Source organism: Oenanthe melanoleuca, chromosome 5 (genome assembly GCF_029582105.1).
Source record: "Oenanthe melanoleuca isolate GR-GAL-2019-014 chromosome 5, OMel1.0, whole genome shotgun sequence".
Lineage (NCBI taxonomy): Eukaryota > Metazoa > Chordata > Aves > Passeriformes > Muscicapidae > Oenanthe > Oenanthe melanoleuca.
The window spans coordinates 17,900,595-17,922,525 of NC_079339.1; the positions used below are offsets into that span (position 1 = coordinate 17,900,595).

At 40.3% G+C, this 21,931-nt stretch overlaps 1 protein-coding gene across 4 annotated transcripts in view; it reads right to left on the reverse strand.

Moving 5' to 3' along the window:
• LRRC56 (leucine rich repeat containing 56) overlaps nucleotides 1–21,931 on the reverse strand; it is a 77,768-nt gene that overhangs the window by 43,749 nt on the left and 12,088 nt on the right. The window contains exons 4-6 of one of the 4 annotated variants that reach the window (XM_056491978.1): nucleotides 15,972–16,377; nucleotides 14,599–14,737; nucleotides 5,503–5,618 (exon numbers count right to left, since the gene is read on the reverse strand). In XM_056491978.1, the coding sequence (XP_056347953.1) occupies nucleotides 5,503–5,618; nucleotides 14,599–14,632 (150 nt within the window). In that variant the 5' untranslated portion in view covers nucleotides 14,633–14,737; nucleotides 15,972–16,377. Of the gene's footprint in view, nucleotides 1–5,502; nucleotides 5,619–14,598; nucleotides 14,741–15,932; nucleotides 16,378–21,931 lie in introns of those variants that run through there. The other 3 variants (XM_056491979.1, XM_056491977.1, XM_056491976.1) reach the window with 3 other exon arrangements.

Genomic DNA, 21,931 nt, shown 5'->3' on the forward strand with positions numbered 1-21,931 from the left:
TTTAGCCAGTATTTTAAGAAGCAAGTCCATTATGTTTCACAAATGATTCCCACCATGCAAAACGTCTGGCCAAATGTCTGGCCAACAGGGACTGCCCACTGGTTTGGAAAGCTTCTCCTCTGACTGACAAGAAAAGCCAGTAAGTATTCTGTAAAAAATTGCAAGTGAGAAATAATTCTGTGCTTGCAGAGCTTCCCAACTGGTGGAGCAGTCACCTGGGGATGCTGGGAAATCCAGTTCAAGTCCCACTTGCAGCCATCTGTAAATCCCTTAATTGGCAAATAATAACTGTTCAGTCAAAACTGGCATACACAATTGATGTCTTCTCTCTTCCCTAGATTTTTCACATACTCTAAGAAAAGTAGGCATGTTGCTGAAGAACAAGTTGCATGCAGCTGTCAGAGAAATATTTCCAGCTGTGCATTTATTTTGCTGATCCTGGTTAATTTGGCTAAGACAGGAATTCCTGAGTGGTGAGCTTGCTCTCTTTGAATACTGCACCTGTATGCAAATTCTAGATTCATGTCCATTCATGTGTTTATCACATTTTTTTTTCAAATTCCCAATTGAAGTATAATCTTTCCTTCACAAAAAAAAAAAAAAAATTGCTAAAAGTATAACAAAATATTTCTTCTAAGAGGAAAAATATTAGCTAAGGTCTTAAGTGATTCAAGAAAGGGAACAGAACTTCTATGGCCTCACAGGCAAACTTCCTTTCAAAAGGGCTAAATGCTGCAGATGCCCCTAACCAAAATATTTAGCTGTATTTCACTACCTTCTTCATATACATATAAATACATTTTTCTCTCAGCTCAGATGAAGAAATTAGGTAGGTGCTACAAAAAAGATATTTTCTTGGCTTATATGTGAAGTGTAGATGAGGACAGTAAATATGACATTTAAGTAGTGGTGGATGCATTAGTAAAGATGTCTTTATTCTTGTGCTGAAGCCCCCATGTCATGCCAGCAGATCCATATGAATAGGTCCTTGCCTAGTCTTGCTATCTACAATTCAGCTCCTCACTGACTCATGCTGGGGATTCACAGTTCTGAAACCTTTCTTTAAACCAGTATTAAGGATCTGATGTGGCAAGTTGCTGGGAAATCTAACAATTGCAAACTGCAGCAGGCATGTAGGGCACCACAGATGGGAGGGTCACTGATCTCCCAGAAATACCCCGTGCCACTTCTGTAGGTGGGAAAAAACCCTCAGTTTCAACTATGTGCTGGATTAACAGGCAGGTCAGGAGTAGACAGGATAGTAGACATTCTTACATCAGATTTTGCTAGATTTGTTTTAAGGATTTACTTTCCTTCACAGAGATACAAAAAAAAGTTTTACCCCAACATGAATTCTTTTTCCTATCTAGGAATCAGGTATACAGACAGTAGCTACAATCATTGTTCAAGATTGTGTCACTGAACATGGAAAAGTCAAGACTGTAATTAGCTAAGCACTGGTAGCTGTAAGTAAATAAATATCTGAGTTTTATCATATTAAAGCATATATTTGTTTGTGCACACTTATAGAGACTCCTGGCATGAAAATTTGAAAGCAAAACATCAGATGCCCAAATAGCAACTACAATGTTAAAGTATAAGTGTTAGGAGAGGAACTTATAAAACGAAAGCTCTGAAACTAAAGGAGGGTTTGTAATTTTTTTCCCTAGTTCAAATTATTACCTCTACTATCTGCTGTCTTGAGGAATCTGATCTAACTTTGAAACAACCTATCCTTGGAGGACCTCTCAAACTTTAAAAAAAAAGTTATACATTTCTATTGAAGGATTCAGCAGATCCAAATTCAATCAAATTCAGTTACTTCAATTCTCTTATTCAACATAATTTATCAAGATTCTGCACTTCTTTGATGCCCAGTTTTTCCTTCAAATCCATTTATCTTACAACAGTGAGGAAAAAGGAAACAATTGAGCCATTTCAGCAAGAATCCAATCTGTTGTTCCAGGACCCTCCAGCATTTTCTTTTTCCCATGAGGATGAATGCATACCATATGAAATACACCCTAATCTCCTGAGCAACAAAATTAAACACCACATCCGAACACGTGTTCCTAAGTTTGGAAAACATGATTAGTTGGAGCAGGATCAATAAAAAGCAGAATTAGAGAATACTTCCTTTCTTCTCTAAAGATCACACACAAACGTGATTGGGTTTTACAATGTGACAATGTCTGGAAGATCATTTGACCTTGTAAAATGAGTTTCTTCTGAGAAATGGAATGCTTTTAGTGGAAGTCAGGAAAAGATCCTTTGCAAACAGCAGGGAGAGGACGGGGGTTGATAGAACAAAATAAAAATGTGATTAAAGACAGGTGGCGCCCTTAATTTCAGTTTCTCCACATTTAATGAAAATTCTGTGTCACAGCCCTAATAGAGTTAAAAATTAATTGCCCATTGTTAGCCAGTTTTCAGAACAAAGTGAGAATTTGCTCACCCTGGTATTCTACAATATCTGACAGCCACCCATAAGGATGGGCAGAGCAGGGAAATATTAATAGGAAAATAACTAGGAAAATATAGAGCTGAAAATATTAACAGAACAGGTATAAATGGAAAAGCAAGAACACCTATTCATATAGAGGAAGATTAAAGAGTGCAACAGAAAATTGATATTGATACTAGCAGAAAGAATAAAAATGACATGTAACGATACCAACACTTGCATCAAAAGCTTTTGACCTGTAGTCTGGATGAAGGACATTCAAATATAAAAAGATGTTAACACAACAGTGCTGCAAGAATAAACTAGAAGATGTGGTTAACATAATGGAAATATGAAATCATACAGGATTTGAGGTGAACATTATGCTGAAACAAGGCTCCAGAAGGCTACAAACCCTGTGGTGAATGAGCATAAAGTCTAGGTGAGGGGATCCACAATGGAGAGGGAAAAAAATAGGCAATGGTCCAATGGTTTTATAGAAGTTGTCTTTTGTTCTGCACAGTCCAAGAAGGCAAAAAGGAAAGAAAAAACATAAAAAAAACAGTCAAAGCAAACTTTCCTCTCTTTGGAGGAAAACAATGCAGCAAGCAGATAAAAAGTAAACGAACAAGTGTCACAAGTTTTAGAGAGTTCTTAATAATGCAGACTGCTAATGGAGACTGCTAATGGTTTCACTACAAATTAGCCATTCCCCTGGAAAAGGGGCAAAATGAGTCAAATGTGCAGGTAGAAATGAGGCTGCAGGCTACAGTTCAAGATGCCCAGTGTCCACAGTCTGCACATCTAGACTGTGTAGCTTCCCTAAACTCAAACCAAACTGGTGCAAGCAGACCATTTTGAGGACAAGGAGTACTCAGGAACATCCATAAGGTGTCCAAAAATTTGCCTACACAACACTGAAGTGTGGCCCATGCCCTCATTTGAATATAAAATAATTCTACTTTAATGAGCCTGTATTTAGAAGTCTATTCATTTCCTTCTCAGAGCACTTCAACAGATACAATCAATAATTCCTAAAATATTCACAACAATAACACAATCTAAAAGATACTGCAATTGTATTGATTCAAGCAAGAAAACCTTTCAAACCATTTGACTGTCAATGACATGTGGGTTCTTAAAGAATTATGCACATGAAAACTTGCTTTGTATTAAATATTTGAACATTTTGAACATTTGCAAATCCAGAGGAAGTAAACTTATGGTAGCAGTGATTTCCATTTGATCAACATAAAGGTCAGAGAATAGGTAGATGGGGTATGTTATTAAAACAAGCTATAAGCACTGTAAATATTTCCTTGACAGTGTCATGTAGTTTTTCCTCTGAGCAGGAAGTATCCCAGCTATGCCAACACAAATGTTGGGTTCCAGGGCAGGAAATAACTGTGTCCAGAAAAATTAGCAGGACAGTGTACTTCATTTAAAAGAATCTTTGAAGTTAGATTCTTTACAAATGTTAAAACCCACAATCTCAAAAAAAGGCAAGACTCAATTATTTAACTTCTTATCTGCACTTTTTAAAAAGTTACAAAATAATAAACAGGAACTTCATGGGATGTAGGTAACATTGTCTTACACAGACTTTTCTGCTTACAGTTTGCTGTGAACTTTCGTTCACAGCAGCAGAGGTTCAGAAAGAGAACTTCATGCCAATGAAAGGACTTCCTAAGGGTTTCATTCAGTTGATTGAATCAGAGGGCAGCTGTTTTGGTTACTCTAATAGGCTTTGGTTCGTGCCCTAAAAGTACAGACTAATCTGAGGTGTTCCCATCAGATTTATACAGGCTATTGTAGGCCACAAACACATTAGGCTGGTCCAATTCTATGCCAGGTTTAAAAAAAGACCAAGAAGTGGTCAGAGGTTCTCACAAGCCCAAGTGAATGGCATAGACCACACAAGCATGCAGCAATTTATCTCCAGAATGCTCAAAATACCCACTCTGCAGAAAGGGGCTTTTGCATCTCCAACCATTTTATAAACACTAATAGACTTGGCTAATTAGGGAACAATAGTTCTGCCTAATCTACAGCACATGGTCAAAATGGTGACTGGAATGTAGCTGGGAGTGGCAGGGGAGTAGTGTGGGCCCACAGCTGGAATCTGCTCCCTGTGGAAGCTCCTGTCTCCCCACTGGTGCTGTGGATACACAGGGATTATGGATGCTTGCCATCACCACCCTGGCTGCTGGGAGCACCTGAACCACAGCCTTGGCAGCCTCCTCTGTCTTTCACAAATGCTCCCCAGCAGAAGAGAGGTTCTTCTGTAGGTCTGTAATATAGAAAGCCTCTCTCCTCAAGTTCTGCTCTCAGTTCTCCCTTCCTTTAGCACAGGAAAGTGACGTGGTTTGGTCAGCTCCTACACGTCCCACAGGATTTCACCCTTAATTAGTCCTGAGCAAGTACAATACAGTGTGCAACCAAGTATTCTTCCACAAAGTAAATTCCTTCATGAAGATTTCAGCATGTTACTCTCTTTCAACAGGCTGCATACCAAAATAATTTCCCCTAGTCTAAAAGAAACTGGCTTTCAAATATGCTTTGAAATTCCTCCCACTTTGACTTGTATAGAAAGTACTTCTATCATTTGCAGAATATTTTAATTGGCTTTTTAGCAGGACAGAGGATTTCACTAACTCAGAGGAAAAAAACCTGTGCTTTTAAAGTTACATTTCCAATCTCTAGAAAAAGATTGATGTAAATTCTTTTTCTAATGGTAAGATTCAAGGTACTCCAGATGGCATTAATGAGATCTGTGTAGACTATAATTATGCTACCTGTACTTTTCTTCACTCTGCTTCAAGAATTCTGGCAATAAACACAGCCACATACATGCTGGGAGTACTTTTGATATGAAACAAGGTGAAAGGAGGACAAACATTTGATATACTTTCATAAGACAGAATCTACTTTACACAGAAAGCTAAATGTCAGAGAGGCAACAATCCACAATCAGTACAATAGCAGTTGGACGGTTAATACAGCTCTGTATATGCCAGTTTGCCTCTTCCACTTCATTAAAAAGTTGGATGCCTACTCACCAGTTTCCTGGGGGAAAGATGTTCATCCATAAGCAGCTCTCCATCATCTTTAATCAATGGACTGGGATTTGGGTTGCCTTGCCAATTCAAATCAGTCTCCTGGTCTTCAGATGAGCCTGAATGAGAAACTCTGTCAGGGTTCCACTTCAGGTCCATCTCAACATGTTTTCAACAAAAGGATAACAAGCACTCTGATTTTTCTACCCGTATTTATTATTTTCCTGTCAGCAAAATCTATTTTGACTCCTATTGCAAGACAGAAAATGCCTATGGAGATACAGGTTTCTTTAATCAGCATGAACCCAAAGCTATACATTATGTAACAGATGATCTTCCTGTTTTTCACCCACAAGAGCTACACAAGTCCCACACCTCACTCAGTTTTGAGTGTAAACTATTGTTTGCAGGTATATAAGAAGCCAGGTGTGCCTATAGCTCTGCACAAAGAAAGCTGAGAACAATCAACTTGAGACTCTAGTCCTTTCTCACTACTCATCCTTCTCCAGTGCCAGTGACCTTCCCACCCACACAGGCTCCCCACCTACCCATTTCCTCTTGAGAACATGAACACCACTCAACAAAACTCTGCTGGACTCCAGACTGCAAGTGCCAGTACCGAGGCACAGCACTACCTCTCTCAAGCATTTTGAACTCTCACTGCAGGTAGCATGGACAGAACCTGTCTGTATTTGCTGTCCTAAACCAAACATCCCAGCACTGCTACTGACTTTAGGTTAGGCAGGCAATGGCTACTGACTTCTAGATCTGAAGACAGTCTTGGAAAAAATAAATTTAAAATACAATTTAAATAAAATTGTGTATGCTTCAAGTGAGGAGTCAAAGACAGTTTGAAGATTAAGCACTTCAAGTGAGGTCATTCTTCAATTCCCAAAGATATCACTTTCACAGAAATATTAACAATTAACTTTGAAATATGAGAGTAAGCATATGTACACCCGTTAGAGTCAGAAAGCAATCGGCTGTACCCAAATGGTACAAGCATTACTGTGATTTATACAGCTATTTACTACTACTTGGCAACAAGGAAGTATCACAGCTGGAAACACTGCTGTAACAACAAAAGGCTAGACTAGAGAAAAGCTGTCTTGCTCTACTGAAGGGACACCTGCAGTTTTGTTCTGTTCTTCACTGTGAAGCAATATTTATTCTGAGTGCTGGAAAAGTAATTAAATGATCAAGCTAATCATAACTGGCTGACAAAGCCTCAGTGGTGGCCAAGACCTGAGAATTACTACTTTCCTTCCTCCTCATACTAATACACAGTTAAACACAGGAGTAATTTCTGCTAGGAAAAATAGGAGTTCTGACTGCTCAGCTGGTCATCTCTACTTGAGAGGACTGACTCAGTAGAAGGTGAAAGAGGTTTGGATCAAAAAGATTTCTTCCTCTGACTACTCAAGTTCAATCAAAATTCTTTACTTGCACAAAAAATAAGAAATTTGGAAGACTCTGTACTGTCAGAAAAACCAGCAGCCTTTATCAAAACAAAAACAGCAACAAAAAATCTGATGATACACCAAACCTCTCCCTGCAGAATCTCCTGCACTAGGAAGGAAGGAACCAAACCCTCAGATTCCTGAGTGCTCCTTCTGTACACTCATCAGAGCAGAAGAAGCCCACAGAAAGTAAACCCTATTTTTTCCAGATCACTGCACCTACCTGGCAAGTACTCCTACAGGAGAAGCTGACTGCTTAAATGTGCTACACCTAAGCCACAGCAATATTCAATGACTAGAAATAAACATATTCAGGAGCAAATTCTTCAGAGTCACACAACCCCTTTCAATCTTTCTTATTGGCTTATAAAAGAACCACCATAAAGTGAATTGAGTAGCTTCTAAAACCTCAGTGTGCCCACAGTAGTGTAAGGACAACTTTCACACTTCAGCCCATTAGGAAGGAAAAGAAACCTCAAAAAGAGTGTCTTGCATTTTAGAAGAAAAATTACAATACATAAATGTCTACTACCTGTTTATTTTTCTAAAGAATTCTAGAATTTCTCAGACTTTTTTCCCTCTACTTATTTTAGAACAGGTCAGTATGATTTAGTCAGTTTTGCAGATTTGTAAGAGTCATCAGTTGTCCAAGAAAATTAAAGAATCTTCTGTGATATGAAGACCTTCTGGTGTCATTATTTTCCTAAGAAGGAATTATTTTGATCAGTAACTGATTTGGAGTAGAATATTCTTGTCATATAAATTCTGGAATCCTTTGCCAATTGCACAAGACTTGTGTTGGATTGTGTGCAAGTACTGGTGGTTCTTTCTAAGTCAAGTGAGGATTGTCATTATCCAGAGATAATCTTGTATGTTATCAGAGCCAGGTGGAGCAATAGTCAGAGAACACTGATGTAATGTGTGAGTGCGAAATGAGATAGCAGCAGGATTTGGTAAATACAGGCTGCAAGGAGTTAACACACTTGCATAAAACAAATTCCTGTTCTCCCTCTGTTGGGCCATCACCATCACATTTCAGAACATCCTCAAATCTTTGAAACATGTTGATACAGCATTTACTTAAGGCTTGACAAGGAGATCAATTTGTGGCTTAATATCTGAAGTAATACTTTGTTTTATACTTCCTGCTATTGATCTGTTCTTGTAATTATTGTAACATTGGATTAGTGAGGAGAAAAGTATTTTCATTACAAATTGTTTGGGATCAAGTTGAATTATTGTCAGCAAGCAAAACTATTTTCTTACATGTTTCTATCACTTCAAAGATTGCTCCAGAGAAGAATCAATCTCCTCCTGAGCATGGATCAAAATAACATCCTCAAAATGGGATTGTAAAACAAAAAACTAAGAGTGCAGGAATCCTAGTTGTAAGGTGTTAATATTTTGTAAAATGCATGAACCTCTGAAATCTCCAGCATTGTGAAGGAGCAAGAAGGGGGCCTGGAACATTTGTCCTCCTAGAGACACATTGCTTATTTTCATCAGGCCCATCTGATGAACCTACAGCTCTGCCAAAGGCACAGGACAAGCCAATGCTGACCCAAACTAGCATTAGCCTCAGTGGGACAGTTTACAGGGACTGCAAAGACTTTTGTTGTCACTAAAGAAGTCTGAAGAGTCATGAGGCTGAAGATTTCCTCCACAGAGAAGGTGGTGGCACTGGATGTATGTTGGATCGGTGTGCTGAATAGAACCATTCCCAGAGGGACACACAAGGGTGGAAGCTAACTGCACCTAGCACAAACCTGCAGTGAATCCAGTGGGACAGCAATACTGGTAAGCACATGAGGGTGTCAGGGAAGAGAAGAGGGATGGAAAATAATGGAGCTTTATACTGCAGTGAACACTGAGAAGAATAAGAGATTGAAAGAAACCAATAAATTTGTTTTTGTAGGATTTGCATCAAAAATCTTAACTTGGCAGTCTTTTACTTGTGTGGATAAATAGAAGCAAATAATCATTGAGTGCAGGAGAAATCAATGACCAGAGCAGTGAGATGGAAGATTTTGAATTCTACAAAGAGTTAATCTGTCAACATTCTCCACTACTGCTACTCTCCTTACCCAAGTGAGTGTGTGTAATCATGATAAGTTATTCAATTCACAGACATGTTGTGACAGTTCATTAAAAACTGCAGGACATTTTCAACATATATAAATACCAGTAATAAAAACCATTATTAAAATTAAATGATCCTTGGAACAACATGCTATTTAAAATCCCCTCAGAATACAGTAATTTGCTGGAAAGAAATTGGCAGAGAACAGTTATTTGATGTTCTTAGGGTATGACAATCTGGTAAGACTCCAAGATTTTATTTTGCTGCTACGAGATTTATCGAAGACTCAGTGATAGAATTGTGTATTCTTCATTAAATATATATTAATACACATTTTAAATTCAGCAATTGCCAGAAATGTTTGACTCAATATTAATTACGGCTTCTTAAGACTGGGAAAGAACCTCTGAATCGTGACTGGGCACGATAATTTCCAATGCAGCCTTCATGACATTACATGAATAGCTTGTCCAAGCAGTTACTGTTTAAAAACAAAACAAAAATCCCAAACAACAGTCATTAATCAAAATTCACTCTAGGAAAGGCATATACCTCTACCTGTTAACATCCCATACAAAAAGGAAACTCTACTGCCTCAGGCCAGCTTCTCAACCAGCATCCTCTCCTGCTCTGTGGCTACTCATGCCTTCACTGGACACCAAGGGTGCCATTCCAGTGGGGGTACTGCAGTCTCTGAGCCCTTATCTATATTTTTGGGTCATCAGCCAAAACATTCTCTAGGAAAAAGACCCACTTAAGAACCATTGTGCTATCTATCCCTTCATGACAGGAAGCTTGCACTGCAGACTTCCATTTCTCTTGCCTTGCATAATATAATTTTTGTCTGTTTAATTCAGAATCACAAATTACAGTAGTGCCCATACTGTTACCACTGACAGAGAATGAAAACAAAGAATTCTGTATTTACTATAGATTTGACAAAACATTTGGTTTACAAGTCTCAAGGGAACTATGAGTGCCCTTTCTAAGTGTAATTTTGCACAAGTGCACTGCAGATAACCTCTTCTGGAAAATAACTGTTTGGGCAGCTGGAATTTACTATGATGTCATCAGGAAACTACTGTTACAATAATCCACCCATAATGGCAAAAACAGTTCCTGCAACATTCATGTAATATAAAGCATCCTGCAACACATCAGTCTATTTTAGCAGGTGCAGCTTCTAAAAAGCTGAAAAATAAAACACCAGTCCTGTTATTAATATGACCTTTGTGTGTGTGTGTGTATGACTAAACAATCTGATTTTAATCTTCTGGTTTTTTTAAGCAGAACAAGATAACCACTTCAGTAATGCTACATTAATATCAAGGGATCATACAAACACTATAAAGAGCATTCATAAATATTCTACTTCTGTGCCCCACTACAGAAAAAAAGCTTTTAGTGGAAAGATGAAATATTAAGAAAACAATATCCCATCTAATATAATTAAAATTTCACTGACTTTAATGAGACTGAATGACTCGAATGCTTACAACGATATTTTCATGTAACTGTTCAGTCAATTTGAGGCCATGGTTCAAGCATCCAAATGTGCACACAAAGCAAGTGTACTGATTTATCTCATTGTTTACCTTCCTTATTTATGGTTTTAAAAGCTGCAAGAGTGTTCTGACAGTTCTTTGCTATTAAATATAAATCCTGCTCTACAATTAGCACAACCATGGCAGGTTAGCCTTGGGATCTGTCCCACAGACTCCTCAGGGAAAGCTCTTGGGAGTTTTGTGGACCTTGTAATACCCCCATGCTTGGAACTGAGCTCAAACTGTGCTGTCACTCAAAGCAGCAGTGATCCCAGAGAAGAAAATGCATGCTACAAACACAGACACAGTTGAGATAAAAAATGTCTAATATTCTTTTAAAACATAAGAGTAATAATAAAAAGGCAATGCCTTCAAATATCACCTATTTCTCCTTTGTATATCTACAGATTCAATGTAGATACATAAAATAATAATTTCATAATTACAGCTGCATATATAATACTTTCCCCCTGAGACCCTGCTAAGCAGGGTGATGAGAAATGTTTTATCATATGAGCTGGCAATGTCCCTATATTACATAATTCTGGAGCTAACTTGCAAAATTTTTAAGGAAACTTCCCTGTCTGACCATCCAGGAGCCATTCTGGCAGTCACATTCCCAGCACCCCAGACTTTCACTGCTGGGACCAAAGCCCCTTCACAGTGGGTGGCTCCAGAGAGCTCATGGGTTCCCCACTCACATGGTCAGACAGGGTTTGGCTCAGCCCTGAGTTTCCCCCAGCAGAGTCCCAGATGTCTGGATCCTTAAAATAATTTAATCACTGTGCAGTAACACAAAAACAGCTCAAGCTGGTGCATCTGAGGAGGCACCCTCAACAAAGGAATCCCCAGGTTTTGTACCCTCCATACCTGCAATAGTCTGGGGTCTTTCTGCTGAGCCCTTGGCTCCTGTTGTGTCCCAGTGTCCGGTCACCAGGCCAGTGCCACAGGTCCCTGTGCCCTCTGCTGTGCACAGAGTCAGCACCAGCTCACAGCCCCTTGCCTGGGGCTCCCACCCAGGCACAACCTGCAGCTCTCACTGCAGCTGCACACCCAGTACCTGCTCTAAGTAAATTCCTCAACAAATGTCCTCATAGCAGGATATAAAAGCAGATCATTCTCTATTATATGTTCTATTACATGCCAAAGAAAAAACAAACCAAAGCTCAATCAATTGGTTTTAGTTTTGAGTCCTGTCGTGGAAGGTGGTCAGTGATAATTTCTGTCTGGCTACAAATGTTCATTGATTCTCTCTGTACTACAAGTCTCCAGACAGTGGCTATGGATTAACTAAATCCTTGGATGAAACTGCTAGAGATTGAGGGGTTTTTATCATATAAAGGTGAACTTCCTGCTGTAAGAAAAAGTCTCAAGACACTCTTCTGCTATCTGTCCCCACAATGAGCACTAGAAAAGCAAAGAAGAGAGCAGGATGTGGAGATAACTGTTGAACAGGGGTTATGGAAAAACAGAACTCCAAGGTACCAACGCCTTCACTCTCAGAGGGTTGCCAAATGCACTTTCAATTGTTTCAATGCACTAGATAATAAGTCCCTAAACCATTTCATCAAGGTAGCCTGGGATCAGAAAATCACATTTGGCTCTTCATGGCCACAAGCTGCCACAAGGTTTTATCCAACAGTGTCCAGATGTTAAATAAGGGAGAAATGAGGCTGGTCTAGTTAAAATCCCTTTTTCCCTTATGAAGGGGTCCTATCATGGATAGCTAATGACAAGGTATACAGGAATCAACATATCTGTGCTTGTCACACACACAGACCCTTCCTTAGATGTAGATGTCACTGGAAGATGAATTTACCTTCTTTGCATTTAAAAGGCATAATTCAGCAATTACTTAAAAATTCAGATGCCAGGCATGTTGTTAGACATACCAAAAAAGGACACAAGCAAAGAAAGGTTTTGCAGAATCTGTATTTTTTCAAGATGAACAAATATATTCCAACCCATGGACTCAGAACTGAGTGACAGTCCAAAGGTGCAGAGAAGAAAAACTATGGTTTTGGTTTTCACAGGAGTTCTAAGTATCCACCACTTAGAAGATTTTCCAGATTCCACTTGAACAAAGGACAGTAAAAATTGACCCTTTTTTTGCCCCCTGGCTACTATTGCACTGCATTTATGAGCCTTTTGAAATGCAAACTTTTGTGCAGGATGAAAATGCATCATATATGGCATTTCTGAGTTTAAACATACTCTGGCTGTCCTCAAACAATTTTCAGTCAATTTTGTTTGGTAATTAAACTATTTGCAGCAAGAGATTCCCTCCCGGCCTGCAAAGCCATTTGCAGAGTGGCTGGGAAGTTTCTGATTTTCAACGTGTTGCTCACATGGGACAGATTGTACAAAAAGAGATAGATTCTAGATGAACTTGTAGAAAAACACTGAACAGTGGGTGATGCCACAGGAGCTTATTTAGTAACAGACATTGCCAAAATTTTAGCAAGAGCAGAAGATTCACAGTGAAAAGTGACCTTTGGGAAATCAGTTTGGCCTACTGATGAGGTGGCATTATAACTGTCCTGCTGGGCCAAGGCAACTGCTGTATTCAGAAACAGATCCTTTAAAAACACTACCAGAAGCAGAGATAGTGATCCTCTCCCTGGCATGCTGCTGTAATTTCTGGCAATCAGTATCTTCCCAGTCCAAAAGGTGAATTGTATTCAACAGCTGGGGAGGTGTACGGGGAAGCAGTAATTTGTCATGTCTCAGGACATGACAAATACTCATCCAGTGACTAAAGAAGACACAGAAATTTCATCAGGAAGTAGTTTTCAAAACTGAGAAAGTGTGTTTTTGCATTGTATTAATTGTGGAAGATAGGCATAGGTTGCTTGGAGGCTAAATTTATAAATGAGGTCAACAGCAGTTAGAATTATGGAGGATACATCCAACTGCCCATTCATTAAATTATAGCCTTCTTTTGCATCATCTCACTTCATCTCCTCTTCTCTCTGAAGCATTTCATGGAAAGAATTTCAGTTCTACCATTTACCCTCTAGGATGATCAGCTTTGCACAAGAGTTGGCCAAAATTCAAGATATGGCCAAAGAGACAGTACATGGTTTTCAACCCTTATTCTCAGAAGTTTTAACACTGTCTGTTTGACCAGCTGCAAGATTATATTTTCAGATAACAAACACAATAGCTGAATGCTCTTTCCCAAGTATCAATAATTTACTCAAGCCCCTTCATTCTATATATGTTTCTATTCCCCACTTTGAACTTGGGTGGCTACTCCATTAAAATAAAGCAAAACCATGACCAATCACCACATATGTAAGAACACTAAAAAAAAGAAAGAAAAAAAGAAAACCAAGGTAGTTTTAGAACTTCATTCTAAAAAACTAAAGATGCAAAATATGCAAGATAAAGAATGAGCTTACTATACTTTGAATACTGCTTCCAGATGTGAGAAGCTATAGTCAAAGAAATGTGTGTTTTCTAATTTTTTTTAATATCAGATAATGTTTCTTTGAACTAGCCAGAATCCACAATCTTTTCATTTTAATACACACATGTTAATATTTATTGCATCTGCCATGGCAAATCTCGTCTTCTGATTTGTATTATAGCAAGTACTTGTGACCTTACTGATATAAAATAGCTTTTGCTTCTAATTTTTTTCAAGCCCACATGTGACTCCATAGAAGGTATAAAAACACTAACCATTACAATAGTAAACTAAAATGTCAATTTTAGTGATTGTCATTGAGAGGTCAGACCTACAAGAGCACAGTCCTTCTCAGTGTTAAAGCCAAGAGAGAGAACACAAAGTCCAGAAAAAAACAAATCACCACAACCTCCAAAACAAAACCTGTTAATGCCAGCAACTCTGAGATCTGACATGCCTGAACACTGTACTTTTAATTCAAGATTTTGGGCAAACTGAAACCAGACAAAATAACATGAATAAAAATAATACCATTAAATGGGAGAGTAATTTTAAAAAGTTCTGAAACATTTTCAGTAATTTGCACATTAGAAATTATCTTACCTTTTCTTCCAATGCCACTGCTGTTCTGCATCATTTCCCATTCCTCTCCTACAGAGATTTTAATTCAGTAGTCACAACTGTTTATCTTCATTTATCTTGACTGACAGGTGCTCATAGTGTTATTTAATTGTTCCATGTCCTGCTAAAACAACAGTAAGAACACAGTCTTCAAGAGAACAAAAAACAAAACAAATCCAAGAGATTCTGAGCACTTAGCAATTAATAAAGAGAAGTACTTTATTCACTGTAGCACCAGAAGTCCATGCTCAATAGGGCTTAAAAGTGGAACAGGACACGAAGCAGTGAAGCCTGGAACAGCTTAATGAAAGTATAACTCTAATATTAGAGTTCCCAAAGAGACCATGAGAAGGTGAAGGACTTGATAGAGAAGAATCTACATAGTCGGGCGAAAAGAAGTTTTTTACTGAACAAAAAGAGCACTGATTTTCTGGTAGGAGTAAGTTGATCCTGTGTTAAAGAAAACATCGCCATTGAGGTAGCACAGGATAAAAGGTTAATGTCAATATTTAGCATACTTTCACTGTATCAGTTGTCAGAAAATGTTGCCATGTAAAAGCAGTCGAAATGGAAACTAATAGGTGAGCAGGAACATTTGTATGAGGAATCAATAGCTACAGAAGACAGGTGCACAGCCAGGATAGCACAGGCCTCACAGACAAGACAAAAGAGAGATGAAGGTACCCAATTAACTAATTACTGACTGCTAGAAACTATGAGGGGGTAAAACGAGTTTCTTGCTGACAGAAACCATTTTCCATAGCACAGAGGGGTCAGGAGCAGGACAGGGAGCACACCTTTCTGCAAGAAGCTGAACGAAACTTAAAGCCCCTAAGTTTGGCACTAGCAAATCTCTTCAGCTCTTCAAGAGAAGCTGAGGAGGGCCCATGGAGGAGCATTTCTCTCTGTGTGAAATACCTGGGGATACTTCTACAAAATACACCTGCCCAGGATTATTTATTCATCAACTTTGTTCTCCTCAGAGCTCCACCAAAACATAAAATTTAAACACCCTGTTACATCTACCAGAACACAAACAGAGACTTTTGGTCTCAGACCTCAGCTGCTTTCCACCTGCACATGGGCTGGATTGCTACCATCCTGCACATGCTTTGCTGGGGTCTTCAAACCCTGGGAAGCACTGGGGGTGTCCCACACCAGGCAATGTGTCCCACATCAGGACAGCGTGTCCCGCACCAGTCCCTGTGTCCCGCACCAGGCCAGCGCGTCCCACACCGGCCCTTTCTCACCGCCCCTTAAACCGGGCGCACACGCCCTGGGACAGGACGGGAACCCAGCCCCCCCCACACAGACACCTCGGGGCTCCCTCCGGTGTCCCACGGGCCGGTTCCTACCTGCGGGCCGTGCCGGGGCCGCGGGGACAACGGGAGAGCGGCGGGCAGGCAGCGGCAGCGGCCGCTCGTCGCCCGGCAACGCCGCGGCACCTGGAGCGGGCCCGGGCCCGCCCATCCATCTTCCATCCGTTCATCCAGCCACCCATCCTCCGCCCCGCCCGCTGCCCGCGCCGCCAGCAGCAGGAGGAGAGGCTCCAGACAAGGCTGGGAATAGCAGAGGAGCGCGCTTGCAGCGGGAAAACAGCGGGAGCAAAACGGGGTGGGCACGGTGCTGAGGACGGGAAAGACAGCAGGACCCTGTGTGGGATTTGGGTGACAGGGGGACATCTCTGTTCCACACTTCCAAAACCTTTGCCGGCCGACGAAAAATTAATGACAACATCATCACAAAAGTGACCCCGCATGCCTGCAGTGTGTTAAAGAAAAAAAATGCAGCTTGTGGCAGATAGCAAGGCTGGTTTCACCAAATGATTTTGCATTTAAAAAACCCCCCAAAACAAGAAAACAACCAACTAAAACCCAAACAGATTAAAAGATTAAATTTCCAGACGAGAGTTGACAAAAGATTAGGCACGTAAGAATGAAGTTTATCATAATCTGGATCCAACAGATGTGGTTCAACTTTTTTTTGGTGACATCATCAGTGCAAGAGTGAAACCCTAGTGCAGCTCTTACCATTCTTACTCACACTTAGAAGGTATCTACATTTCCACATTCCAATAATGTGATTCATAAATCAGGCACCTAGGAAGATGTGATTGGATGCTCAGAGGTCCCACATGAAAAGCCTTCTTTTTCAGGGGTTTGCATTCAGGATTTTCTTGGGAGCAGCCCTTAGCAGTGTTTCTCTCAGAGGCAGGAAGGCACAGAGTCCTGCCTGCGATGTAGAAGAGGCTGGGGTTTTGACTGCACTACTTGTGTGCAACTCACCCCCTCACCTTCTCTGTGAGGATGTGGGAGAGCAGCAGCTGCTGGTGGATTGCATCAGCATTTCCTCTATAACTACATTCAATTTACTCTAGGGTTTGGAAAACACTTAGACCACAGGTCAGGAAATGTGTTGACTCCCCTCTTGCAGGGTCTGACGGTCAATTAACATCAGAGAGAATCACCAGGGGCCTGATTTTCCAAGGTAATGAGCACACTCAGCTCCACCTGGTGTCATTGCAATCCAGCTGCCCATCTTCACAGGAAGGAAGGCAATGGGCCTTGACGTGCTCCAGGAAGGTAGTGTGATTCAGTGAAAACAACACTGAATCAAGCATCTGCCCCTGGAATTTTATTCCCAATTCTGCCATGTTTTTTCCAGGTAACTAGATCAAATCACCTTGACTCAGTTTCCCAACATACACCTTCTTGGGAGACACTTCCCAAAGATTATCTGTGGAGTATCTGTATTGTGTATGCACACACCTGCATGGTAGTTTTCCTCTTTTTCTTGTTTTGCTGGAAATAATCCACTTATGGCCAACGCAGTCTGAATTACTTGAAACCAATCGAAGAAATGCATCTTTCCATCACTGAGGAAGAGAAAATTCTGGCACAATTTCAGGGTAGATACAGAAGCTTTATGTCTCCTTATTCAGAGTTACTGTAATTGTGCTGGCACCATTCCCAGAGCTGAGCTAAGGTCAGTGAGAAATCTGTAAATTAATAACTGTGGAGCTGATGTGATCTCTATCCAGGAACCATGTTTTACATTCATGAAGCTTTATAGGAAAGAAAAGTTATGTTTCAGTTTATCCAAGAAAGTTTCAGAATCTTAATATTATCAATTAGCATACCTTGGACCTACTTGGAGACAGTGGACCTGATTCTGATCTCACCTTCACAGGAACTCCACAAAATTCATTACTCTGGATTAATTCCGTTGGTGCTACCCAAATGAACAGGAATTGGTGAAGCCTACTCTGAAAGCCAAGCCTAGATAAACATGCTTTTCCTTTGGGAGTCTTATTTTACAAGAAGACATTTGCCAGTTCTTCTGGTTTTACTCAGTCACAAGCAATATCCAATCAATCCAGTCTGTAATTAATATTATTGATCAATAGATAATTGCTGTTACAATAGCTTGCATAATTAACATTTAAGAATTTCATTGTCCTACAACTCAGAAAGACAGAACCAGAGGGGACTTTTGGGTCAGAGGAAAGTTTTCTGCTATTGCACATAACCCATCAGAGTCATTTAGATCCATATCAGTGTCTCCCCCCTTCTGAAAGACTGTTCAAAGTGTCTCTGAAAACAGTTCCCCTTGCAGCCTGATCTCTTACCCTCATTAGTAAGCCCAGTAATCACCTTTTTGTGAGAATCCCTTTTCTAGCACAGCTAACAAGTTCATAGAATCATAGAATAGTTTGAGTTGGAAGGCACCTTTTAAAGGTCATGTGGCTCAAGTAGGTAGTACAGACCAAGAATATTCATCTCCATTTTATACAAAAAGACAAAAATCGAAACTAATCTGAGATTAAGTTGAGAACTCATTCTAAGAGAACTCATTCCACCCCCACCCAGACTGCAGTTCTGCTAGAAAATTTTCCCATCTTCTTGTACTGCATGATAAGCAGAACACTGACAACTTTGGTAATTCTTCTATTGGTAAAGAACTAGCAGCTACTGTAGCATTTTCCAAAAAAATCAGCTCAGGTCTGCAGAAACAGCTTTGAAGTCTCGACTGTGGCATTAACTTCATCATTTCATGTAATTGAAGTCACTGTGATCAGGAGATGATGTAAGAACAGTTTCGACCACAGCAGGTGTTTAGAAGTTCATCCTCAGGAGCAATGAATGAGGCTGAGAGGGAAAAACAACTGATCCAAAGATCTGAAGGATGACAGGAGTCTGCCAATTGAATTTATTTTTCTTTACTGCACCTGGCATGAAAAGAAAGGGCAATGAGAGAATCCGGTTAATTCTCTGATTCAATGAATCTGGGCATTTGTTTTTGCTCCTTTTCACAGGCTTATGTGAATTCATAAACCGCAATCAGAAAGGAAAGCTTCGTCAGGAAACATTTTGTACAAAGCTGTATCTTTTCAAACTGAACTAGACCTGGAAAAATTTTTGATAACAGTTTTCATAGAGTATTTTAACTCATGCTGAAAGAAGGGCATTCATAGTTATGTTGCCCTTGCTTATATAAACAAGCAAACCAAACTACTGATATCACCAAAGTTGCACAGAAACTTTGAAGGTGACCACACACTTCCGAGGCCCTGAGCCAGTGCTGAGGGACAGAACCTGTCTCTTCTCACTGCTGCATGCTCACTCAAGGAAAGTAAACACCCTTCTTGGTACATTTTTGGGGTACTAGAGGGCAATAAAAACACAGATGGTAGGTGTAGGGTCTCGTAGGGAAATGGTAAGCTTAAGACAGGCTTCAGTTGTGTTGGGATATCTCTTTTAGCTTGAACACTGACTCAGATCTGCTGGGAGGGAAGAACTCAGGTGGAATTCCACTTACTTTCAAGCCATATCTGGTGCAGATGCCACACCAGAGGGATCTTTCCTTCCTTTGTACTATTGCTTTAGAATGACCAAAAGATTCTGCTCAGAAGTAGTTGCATTACTGTACAGTCAAGATGATTGATTGGGATAAAAGACAGGGGGCAGCAACGGTGAGATAGGGCACTGTATTAATATTTGAGCCACTGAGCCAGGACTGCCTAATTCCGGAAGGGCTTTTTTCCTATTTCTGCCTTAATTATAATGAAAAATTGTAAATAAAAAGATCAGTAAATGTAATATTTTTCTCCCTTTACATTTTTACAGGAAAAAGGAAACAAAAGCTTTTTATCTGAAAAAATACTGAGAGCCAGAAAAGTATGGTTATACACCCTTGTTTATAAAATTCCTGACTCAAGATGAATCAATGGTAACTTGAAATGCCTGTGTATAAATTATTATTGTTTTGTGCCTCTGTTCAAGGCCCTCTACCTTTCTTAGTTTCTTTTGGGTCAAACTATTTCCTGGTTTTAGAAAGCTCAAGGATGCTGCCTGCACACATGTGCTTTTCCAGTGTATGGTATCCTGTCCCACAATATGAGACAGGTCCAAAGCTTCTCTGCAGCTGCCAGATGGTAATTTTTAACAAAGAACTGGTAGATACAAACCCCAACATTCTTACAACTCTAGTACCCCTACAGGGCTTCATCCACTTTAGGTGTATCACTGTGCTTGTTGTGGCAGGAATCCTCTGCAAGAGAAAGTCTTGCTGAGAAACCTTAAAAATGGCAGGCTTAAAATCAAAATATAAAAGGAAGAGCACTGGCTGAAGGATTAATGCTCCTGGGACACAAAATTATGATATTTATAATCCACACCTGGACCACATTGTTGGTGGTCCTTGCATTTCTTCTGGGATGAATTCCATGGTCAATGATTGAGTTACAACTTTGTTTTCAACATCAAACTAAGGGGAAAATGAATTGATGTTGGAAAGGAGTTACGGTCAGTGACTCTTTCTCCACAGATTTTCAGGAGCAACATTTGTTTTTTCATCACTTGCTGCAGTGTAAAGGAACTTGTGGCCTCACTGTGCTTTTTAGGTTTGTTTTTCCAAGCAGGATTTAGCTGTGAAATTCATCTAGTTGTCTTCAGACAGAGGAAACAGCAGCTTTCCAATATGTACTTGCTTTTTGTGCCAATGGAAAGTCACCATAAAATGTTACCAAATCATAAAGGGATTGTTATTTTCACTTCCCATCAATATGACAACCTATGATGTGAAGCAGTGAAGAAATTGGGGCTTAAAAAAAATTAATCAGGTCAAAGCACCAGTTTGCATGCCATTACACCACTAGTTTGCATGCACTTTGCACAGTTCAAAGCTTATTCTGAATGCAACTCATGTACACCGGGGCTTTCAGCCATCACAGCAACAGCACCACTGTGAGCCATGTACAGACAACAGCTCAGGCAAAAGTCCTCAACAAATCCCTGTCCTGCAGGGCAGGAAATAAGGTGGCTGGAGTGCAGTCTGCAGATGTGGAGGGAGGAGATCAGCAGGTAGATAAATGGGGCCAGCAGTTCTGCAGACTGGAACACTGTATACCCCGTGCATCCCTGTGCTCACCTGTGTTATCCTAGGGCCAGCAACTGTAGCCTGGAGGACACAGCTCCCTGTCCTAACATCCTAAAAGCCAAAATCCTCCTTTTGCATCAAGAACCCTGCCCATCCCCAGAGTTGTTTCAGCTCCACAGTCTACGAGGTGATTTGTGCTTCCTTCTGGCTCAGCATCAGTGAATGAACTGAGCAAAGGCAAAAATGGTCCTCTCTGCTCTGTCAGGGGAACCTTGACCCTACTACACTGCTTCTGCTGCAGGCAGCCTGGAATTGAGTTCAGCAAATACTATACAGCAATGAAAGGTGGTGCAACACACCATCATACCATACTGGGATTTTCCCTAGAATTTAAGCAGCTAGGGTTGCCTTTTCCATGGATAACCTCTTTGGAACGGCTTGGGATTCATCTATATTTGGATCACTGCCATGTGTAACTTCCTCTAGACTACTAGAAGGAACCCCTTCTACATCCTTATAGAGAATGAAGAATGTTTCCTTGTCCCCAAAATGACAGGACAGACCTGATTTCCAGGCACTCTCTTTACAGCCTTGGCTCCAATTCGGCATAATGTGTGTGTAGAAAAAGGATTGTGTACTTAAATCTCAGCAGCTAAGTTAGATTAGTGATGAGAAAAGATGTGTTATTGGTATGCTTCTGTATGTTTTATGCACTATCTAGAAGTTTCAGTAAAAATTCAGCTTCATTACCTAACTCAGCATGCTGGCTGAGACCCAGACAGATGCTCAGGTAGTGTTTCCAAGTGTCGAAAACCATAAAACACATCCCAGTCCACACAAATCTCACACCCACCTCAAAAGCCTTGCTTGACAGTTTTCAAGGCTGGATCTGTCAGCAGCCCCACTGTCTGTACTGGTGACAGTACACAGCAGTGAA